Consider the following 9,389-nt stretch of genomic DNA (forward strand, 5'->3'; position numbering starts at 1 on the left):
ACCGCGAGCCCTATCTAGAGGCAGAGCATCTCTCTCCTGTTGACACATGGGCCAGAATGGCAGCTCCCCTCTCCTCCTCCAGACCAGCCTTCCCCCTCGCCTCTCTCCTGCCGGCCGAGAGCTATGATGATTACGTGCACAGGTGTGCAGTGAGCATGGAGCAGATCGTCAGCACCTGTCCACAGGATGGTAAGTGCCCCAGCGACCTTGGTACCAGCAGCCCCGGGGGTCAGGGTCCCCTACCTCTGAGTTGGAAATGGCTGATTTCGAACCTAGGAATGCCCTGACTTCCCCCATCCAGTTTCCCACCTCCAGAGTACTACACCACTGCCTATTAGAGACACACGCGCCCCTCCCAACCCTGGGGCCCCCAATTCTGGAACCGATGGGACCCAGGATAGCAGGGTCAAAACAGACCACCCATGCCCACTTCCCAGGAAACAAAAGTAGAAGCTAAGAACCAAATGACGAAATGTTGTGTCATGTCTAAATGACAATTCAAACCAAACATCTGTTTAAGTTGATGGCTGAGACTATTAGAGAAATTTAAATATGGAAGGTGAATATGGAAATATTTTAAAAACACTTAATTTTGTTAGTGGGGTAATGGTATGGCTGTTGCTGCTGCTGCTAAATTGTATCAGTTGTATCTGACTCTGTGCGATCCCATAGACAGCAGCCCACCAGGCTCCTCCATCCCTGGGATTCTCCAGGCAAGAACACTGGAGTGGGTTGCCATTTCCTTCTCCAATGCATGAAAGTGAAAAGTGAAAGTGAAGTCGCTTAGTCATGTCTGACTCTGAGCGACCCCATGGACTGCAGCCTACCAGGCTCGTCTGTCCATGGGATTTTCCAGGCAAGAGCACTTGTGTAAAAATGAGAAGTCCTCATTTGGAGATGCAAATCGTGGTACATCCTGTGAAGCAGCGTGATGTTTGGGCTATGCTTTAAAAAACTGCATTAAGTGTCCATCATCCAATCAACACATTAAGGGGTGGTACATATGCACAATGGAATATCACTCGGCCATAAAAAGGATGAAATTTTGACATTTGTAACGACATGGATGGACTTGGAGGGCATTATGCTAAGTGAAATAAGTCAGACAGAGAAAGACAAAGACTGCACTTGTATGTGGAATCTAAAAATACGACAAACTAGTGAATATAACACAAAAAAAAGCAGACGCGCAGATACAGAGGATGAATGAGTGGTGGGAGAATGAACCAGTGGGGAGAGGAAGTAGGGAGGGGCAAGATGGAGTAGGGAGGAGGAGGCACAAACTACTAGGAATAAAATAAGCTACAAGGGAGCAACACGGGGGAAATGGCCAATATTTTACAGTAACTGCGAACGGAGTATAACTGTTAAAATTGCAAATCACTATATTGTATGCCTTATGTAATATTGTATATCAACTACACTTCAGTAAAAATAAAAATACCTCACGGGGAAGGATGTCAGGGAACAGACAGATGATACCAGATGGGCAGAATGTCGACAACTGTTGGCGCTCCCTGATGAGGACACGGGGATTCATCAGACCTGCCTTTGGGGTATATATGAAAATGTCCATGGTGAAACATGGAAAGCCAATCCTTTAAGATTTAAGTTAGCAAGTGTGAACATCAGCCATGTGTCAGGTATCAAATAGAACATCATGGGAAAATCTCAGTGAAGAAGACGCATAATCTACCCTCAAGGGATTTGAATGTTGCTAAAGGAAAGGGGCGGACACGTCTGGAAGAGCAGGAATGTTACGGGCTTCACCTGTGACTCGGTGGTAAAGAGCCTGCCTGCTGTGCAGGAGATGAAAGAGATGTGGCCTCCAAAGTCACGGTGCGGCTGCAACCCCACGGACTGTAGCCCGCCAGGCTCCTCTGTCCATGGGACTCTCCAGGCAAGAATACTGGAGTGGGCTGCCATGCCTCCCTCCAGGGGATTTTCCCCACCCAGGGATTGAACCCTTGCCTCTAGTGTCTCCTGCATTGCAGGTGGGTTCTTTACCACTATGCTACCTGGGAAGTCCTTATAGTCATATTAGAGCAACCCAAATGGATCACTCTGTGGGCCAAGACTTTCCAAGGAAGCTTGGGTTCCAGTTTCCTCCTCAGGTGGTGCAGTTGGTACAGCCCCAGGGTCTCCCTGACTCAGCAGCAGGTCTAACTCCCCAGCCTGGCTTCATCTCAGCCTTGGCTGCCCATACATGTTGCCCTGGACTCTGGAGGTCCTTCCATAAAGTGAGAGTCCTCCATGGTCCATTGTGATAACCAGCTGATCAAGCTCAAGTTCACAGGCCTGGATGACACAGCTCAGAGCATGCACTGTCCCACCCCTGAAGCTCGAGGGCAGGTATGTCTGCCCTGGCCCCGCGTAAGGATGTGACAGGCTCAGAAGACCTTACACCCAAACCAGAGGCTGGTTGCCAGTGTTATTAACCTGTTACTAACCGCGCCTGCCTCCACCCAGGGTTGCCAAGGGCTTGGTGCACCGCAAGTTTATTCCACCCGACCACATTGGGGCCACCGTCTGACAAGGGGCATCCTCTGTGCCTGCTCTGACTCAGGGTGCTTTCCTTCCACAGTGGGCGTCATCCTGGTTGTGGGCCACGGCTCGGCGCTGGACACCTGCACTCGCCCGCTGCTCGGGCTGCCGCCCCGGGACTGCGCAGACTTCGCCCAGCTCGTGAGAAAGGTACACACCCCCTCTTTTCTCTTGGGGCCACAGAAGCAGGCAGCCTGAGGATGCGGGTCACATCCACACCCCCTTCTCAGAACACAGACAAATGTCCTGAACAACCCAGGGCAGCAGGGACCCCCCCACACCTTGTACCCTGAGAAGGTGTCCACTGGCTCTTGTGCAGAGGGTAGCCTCAGGCAGGGGACTGTCAGAGGATGTTTGTCATCTTTATCATCATGGCAGCTTTGGCCATTTGCTGTCAAGTTAATATAAAAAAAAAAACCAAGGACTTTTATAATCAGGTCATATGATAAGTCCTTACCACTCTAGTAGTTGAGCACATGGTCCATTTGGCGAGGGTAGGTGCAGGAACTGAGCAAATTAAGAAAGAAGAGAAAGAGCAGTTACTGGGCTGGCTTGCTCCGGGGATGGGGTGGGGGAGGGAGGAGACTGCAGACAGACAGAAAGCAGCCCCTCCCTCTAGCCTTTGGAGTCATCAAGCCATGGAACATAGGAGCTTGTCGAAGCTATCAGAGTGCCCGGTGCTGGGTTGGGGTCATCTGTTGTTGTTCGGTCATGAACTCTCTGGACCCCACGGACTGCAGCACACCAGGCTTCCCTGCCCTTTGCTATCTCTGGGAGTTTGCTCAGATTCTTGTCCGTTGAGTCGGTGATGCCATCCAACCATCTCATCGCTGTCGTCCCCTTCTCCTCCTGCCCTCCACACATACTGAAAAATCAAGTGGGTGATGGATGTGTAGAGAAGAATAACAGGTGGACCAACCTGTGGAGCATCACCCAGCAAAGCAGAGATGGCTTTCCTCCCACTGGCGAGATGAAGGAGGCAGGCAAACTCAGGACTCAGCCCTCCCCATTCCCTGCCCCAGAGACCTACTCAGGGACAGACTTGCCCTCTGCCTTTGTCCTTTCCATCAAGTTAATCAGTTGATTAACCAACGACCTTGAGGCCGTGAGTGCAGCAGTGCAGACATCTGTGATGAGTGCTAGGTCCCTGACCTGGTCACGGCACCATTGCCGGCCACAGCTTGTTTGCCACAGGTGTGGGCAGCAAGGAGTCTCTGAGCCCCAGAGTGGCCTGGGGGCTGCAGAAGAGTAAACCCCTGGCCCGGCCTGGCCCAGCCAACACCTCTCTTTGCTGTGCAAAGCCCTTGGGTCTCTGAGTCCCTCCCTGCACTGCCAGGAAAAAATACAGTTCTCTGTCATCCTGAGATGCCATGGCACCCCCAGTTATGACAGACAATAAGGTCTACAGACACTTCCCACTGCTGTGGGAGGGGTGGGGAGTCCCCCTGGGGGCCACTGTGTTGGATGTCGGTGCCGAGTTCAAGGTCACAGGGTCAGCATGGATGTGTCACGCCAGGCTTCAAGGCTGCTGGCTTGAGAACAAGTCTAAATCAATCGACCCGGTATGGAATATTAATAACTGATTTAACTCTGCTCCAGATCCCGTCTCTGGGTATGTGCTTCTGCGAAGAAAACAAAGAGGAAGGAAAATGGGAGTTGGTGAACCCACCTGTGAAGACGCTGACTCACGGCTCCAACTCTGCGTTTAACTGGAGGAACTGGATCCAGGGCAACTGATGCCACCTCTATGTTTGCATGACTCACGTTGGAGAGAAGGGACTCTGCAGAGGCCGTGAGATACTGTTATCTTGAAGGGATGCTGGTCTCCCTGAGGGGACTCATAGAAGCACAAAATGCACTTTCAGACACCAGAGTGTTGGCCATCTGCCAACCGGCACCCTGCAAGCTAGGCTGTGGGGATGCCATCCTGTACTCCGTGCATCGGCCGTGCCGCTTGGCGGGGGATAAGGACCCGTGACTCTGGTTCCAGGAGTTAAAGACCCACCCCAAGCCCACCCCAGGGAAAATTCCACTTTATATGTTTTTGTCAAGTTCCTAGCTATTTTTCCTTTTTCTGTTTCAGTCACTCTTGGGCTGTTTCCACACAGGCTGAAGGAGGTAAAATCTTGAATAAAATGGTGCAAGGAAACCACCTATCAGATGAAAACCAGGAACCGAGCTTGGTGTCCACAGACCAGGTACCAGTGGTCTGCTGCAGGTGTAACGAGTAAGCCTACGGTGGTGGTTAGAGACACAAGTTTTAAACACACGCAAGTTTACTCTGTTGCAATGCCGTAGGCCGGCAGTTCTGAAATGGGCCAGAGGGCTCCTCTTCTTCCACAGCCCTCAGGGAGAGTCTGATTCTCTGTTTCTCCGGCCTTCAGAGGTGCCTGCACTCCCGGCCCCTGGCACCTTCCTCCATCCTCGAAGGCAGCGGTGGCGCCCCTCCGGTGGGGCCCCTTCGGCCCCGCTGCTCTACTTACACAGGCACGCCGCCTTCTGCTGCTCACTCTCCACCTCCCTTTTGTGAATTCCCTCGGATTACACCGAACCCACCCAGAAATCCGGACTACCTCCCCATCTCAAGGCCCTTACTTAATTCTACCCACCAAGTCCCCTTTGCCGTACCATGTGACACAGTCACGGGCCCAGGGATCAGGGCGTACACCTCTCAGGGGCCACGCTTCAGCCCATCACTCCCCATTCCTCTCAGGGGCCACCTTTCAGTCCATCACCCCCGGTCCTCCCAAGCACATCGGGCTGTTCATACAAAGGCCAGGGTAGAAGGCTTTGTGACATCCCCTTGGTGCAGGGCTTACTCAGTTTCTCTTTTTCTCCATTTTGATCAAGTGGAGCTGGGAGGAGGGCTTTGTAAATGGAGGGGGTGGGTCCCGCCCTGACTATCTGGAGAGAGAAACCAGAGAGGACCCCCACCCAGGCACAGTGAAGCCTCCAGGGATGGTGCATCCAAGGGTGCTCTGACTTTGAACAAGCTGGTCCAGGCAGTCAATGGAGGGGGCACCCAGCTGCGTCCTCTCATCCTATCCTTGCCCAAGAAGAAGAAATAGCCCTCAGAGTGCTCAGAGGGAGGGCGCAGTCATGCTGAGACATGCTGCCCGACCCCAATACCTCTGTTCTTTCCTGGATACACCAGTGCCACACCGATGTTTCTAATCATGATGGTGAATAAAAATGTCACAAGTCAAGCTCATGGGATTTACACAGTTGCCACTTCTTCGGGGTGGTCCCCAAGACGTCTGGGTTCACCTCTGTGGGGTGAGGCTTCTGGGTCTCATGGCCTGAGTGATGAAGGAGGCAGACCACCACCTTCTCCTTGCTGGACTACCTGTGGGGGTCTACACGGGACAGCAAGATGGGCCTGAACCTCAGAGCTTGAAGTCAAGAATGCAAGAAACACAGTTCTCTTTATATCCTATAATGCTGGTTGGCAAGACCTCCTTCTGCAACAAAGGTAGAAAAGCCCTCTTCTGTCATTCTTGACTTCCAGAATGACCCTCAGGTGGGAGGTGGGGGGTGGGGGTGGCTGAAGCACAGAACTATGCTGGGGAGGGGCGTGGAGGGAGGTGCCTTTGGAAGCTTTTCATTATTTGGCATAAGTTTTTGATGAACTAATAAGAAATAAAAAAGAAAGAAAGAAAGATTTCTGAGCACTTTCTTCTTTCCTTTGGCCCTGCCAGTCTTCGGGGTTCACAAGTCTCATCTGATCCCTGCTGACATCATCTGGAAACAGACATCCTGTTCCCACAAGCTCCCACCTCCAACCCGCCCCCCAACATCATCTCTTCAATGTCCTCACCTGTGGACAGGAACAAAACTGGAAAGGAACCCTCCAGCGTGGTTATTCGCATCCCCGACCCAGCAAACGCTGTCTATGAACCTGGGGGCACGATGACTGGGATTCTTCCCAGCCGAGCTTTCTTGGAAGAAGGGAGGAGGCTGAAGCCGGAGGAGGAGCTGGCCTAGGGCTGGGTTGCGGAGGAGCTGGGGATCCTGAACTCATACCTGTGATGGAGAAGTACTGAGACGCAGGTTTTGGGGCCACCAGCCCCTGTAAACACTCTGCTAAGTTTCTCTGAGAAGAAAGACCCGTCACATTCCACTGAAGCCAGTCTTATTTTAGAGCCAAATTTGAGATGCTTCAGCTACAAGTCATATTGCTGAATCCTGTCTTCCCTTCCCCAGATTCATTAAGATGTAGTCCTAACCCCAGCACTTCAGAATGGGACTTTTTTTTTTTTTTTTTTTGGACAGTCCTTTAAAGAGGTGATAAAAGTGAAATGCACTCACTGGGGTGGGCCTAACCCAAGATGACTGGTGTCCTTATAAGAAGAGGAGATAAGGACCCTGACACACACAGGATGACCATGTGAGGACACAGGGCGCAGACAGCCATCCATATGCCCAAGAGAGAGGCCTCAGGAGAACCAGCCCCACCCACACCTCAGCCTTGGATTCCCAGCCTCCAGAGTGTAAGACTGTAATTAGCAACTATTTTTTGAGCTGCCCAGCCTATGGCACTTTGTCAAGGCAGCCCCAGGGCACTAATACAGAGTATGAAAAACATTGATACAAATGCCAAAAACAGATGTTTCTGAAGGGCTTGTCCAGCCAGAGGCATGCAGCTCCGCACAAAGAAGATAATAAATGTCACACCAACCGACCCCATTTAATGCATCCAGATTCATGCATGACCTCTTCTGACTCTTTCTATACCTATTTTCAAACAGGAAACACAAAAATCTGACTCCCTGTGGGCAGCTCTTGCAAGGAATAAAGGCAAGAACCCAGGCCACACAAAGGTCCTCTCACCGTGACCCTGGGGAAGAATGAGGTCTGGAGACATTGTGCCGACACCCTGAGCTCCTCTCCCCCGACCCCATGTATTTCCTGGAGTCCCCAAGGGAGCATGGGTGCTTGAGGAGGGATCTGTGGGACACTGCCCTTCTCAGCCCCGAAGTTCATGAGCCGCTGGTGTGTTTGCCAACCTGACACCTGGAGGAGGGCCAGGCACCCACTGAGGTCACGGCCAGGGATGTGCTGCTCTGACAGGTGCCCGAGAACAGCATGGATAAGCTCTGTCCAGTGGCCAGAGCTTTCTGTCCTGGTGGCCAGTCCTGGTGACAGCTCAGCCTTGCTTCTAGTCTTTTAGTCTGTTTGACTGAGTCTTCCAACCAAATTCTAGATCTTTAAAGTCTGTTTGTTTTTTTTAATTTTTAACTTTGTATTGGAGTATGGTTGATTTACAATGCTGTGGTAGTCTCAGGTATACAGCAAAGTGATTCAATTATATATATATAATATATATCCATTCTTTTTCAGATTCGTTTCCCACATGGGTTACCAAAGAGTATTGAGTTCCCTGTGCTATACAATGTGTCCTTGTTGATTACCTATCTTAAATATACTAGTATGTGTATGTTAATGTGTATGTTAACCAGCCTCATGATTTATTCCTCTCCACCATCTTTCCCCTCTAATAAACACAAGCTTGTTTCCTGAGTCTGTTTCTGTTTCGTAATTAAGTTCATTTGCTCGCATTTTTAGATTCCACATAAAAGCAATACCATATGAAAGTCTGCCATGAACACCCAAAGGCTGTAGAGTCCTTGGAACCAGTGCATGATCCTAAATCAGAGTAATCTTCTCCTCAGTCCCTCCCTACACTTTCCTCTCCCCAGGCCCCAAAGGCCAGCAGAGTGTGAATGCACAAAGATTAACAGAATTTCTTGAAATAGTTTCCGATAATGAAGGCGGCGTTAATTACTCAACGTTTATAAACGTCACCTCCAGCACTGTGTATAAACATTTCCTCCAGCAGAGGAAATGAATGGGGTTCAAGGGACCCAGGTGTGAGCTCCAATTCTGTCCTTTACTCATGAGATTGAAGACACGATCTCCGTGTGCCCTGGGCTCACCACTGTGACACTCTGTTCTGGAGGAAGCCTCGCTCTCTTACCAGTGGGTGGGAGGGAGGGGGACTAATCTGGAGTGTCTCTGATGTTTGTTCATTTCCGTCGGGCAAATACTCCTCTCACGTTGGTTGTTTCTGAGCCACCACCAGTGTTGTAACAGTTGATTTCCAAAGTGCCTGAGAATTTCAAAACCCACTCCCTTGATCCGGTGTGAACCGGCGGAGCCCACCACTGCTCCGTCGGCTTAGTGGGAGGGGCTTCGACCGGCCGGTGGGCACTGTCGCAGCAAGTGCGGCAGGCCGGTGCCCACTTCCTGCGGAGGGAAACCAGCCTCTTTCTCAAAGCGGGGAGGGGCAGGAGGAAGGGGCCAGATCAGACGAGATCGTGGCCCTGGGCTGGGAGGAAAGACTCAGAAGAGCTGGGCCCGGGGTTCAGCGTGAAATGCTAGCCTCCGGACAGACGTTTGGCTCCTAAGATCCCTCCAAGGTTCTCTCTTTTGGGTTTCCAGTCCAGTTGGCGACTCTGGCGCCTGCACCCTGCCTGGAGGGAACCCCGCTCCTTGCCTGTACCCAGCCACCCCGTTCAACTGGATGCCGCCTGCTTCCACCCGCTCCTGTCCTGCTGCCTCCCCCACACAGGAAACGGACACACTTCCTCCTAGGCAAGACAAAGCCGAATACTCCACAGGCTGAGTGAACTCTGGGAGGTGGAGGCGTCAAACTACCAACTGAACTTGACTTTTAGAGAGTTTGTAGGTTTTACAAGGCTGCTCCATCACAAAGGGTAATAGGAAGACAGCTGTGTCTAAGGGTCTTTTGCAAGTGTCTGCAGAAAATTCCCAGAATCCTTAGTTTCTCATTTCTGCCTGGTTCCAAGGAAATGCCATTTCCAACTGTTGGGTGCCATTTTATT

At 51.4% G+C, this 9,389-nt stretch overlaps 1 protein-coding gene across 3 annotated transcripts in view; it reads left to right on the plus strand.

Moving 5' to 3' along the window:
* The window catches only part of UBASH3A (ubiquitin associated and SH3 domain containing A), a 42,254-nt gene extending 34,196 nt beyond the window's left edge, over positions 1–8,058 (plus strand). The window contains exons 12-15 of one of the 3 annotated variants that reach the window (XR_016037049.1): positions 83–189; positions 2,585–2,694; positions 4,144–6,016; positions 6,243–8,058. Coding sequence is in view for 2 of the 3 variants with exons in the window: in XM_055420682.2 (XP_055276657.2) it covers positions 83–189; positions 2,585–2,694; positions 4,144–4,281 (355 nt within the window). In the remaining variant the exon portion in view is untranslated. Of the gene's footprint in view, positions 1–82; positions 190–2,584; positions 2,695–4,143 lie in introns of all 3 variants that reach the window. The other 2 variants (XM_055420682.2, XM_088834617.1) reach the window with 2 other exon arrangements.
* Positions 8,059–9,389: the final 1,331 nt, after the last annotated feature.

This window comes from Moschus berezovskii, chromosome 1 (genome assembly GCF_049115385.1).
Source record: "Moschus berezovskii isolate FMDL1 chromosome 1, NW_MosBer_1.0, whole genome shotgun sequence".
Classification (NCBI taxonomy): domain Eukaryota; kingdom Metazoa; phylum Chordata; class Mammalia; order Artiodactyla; family Moschidae; genus Moschus; species Moschus berezovskii.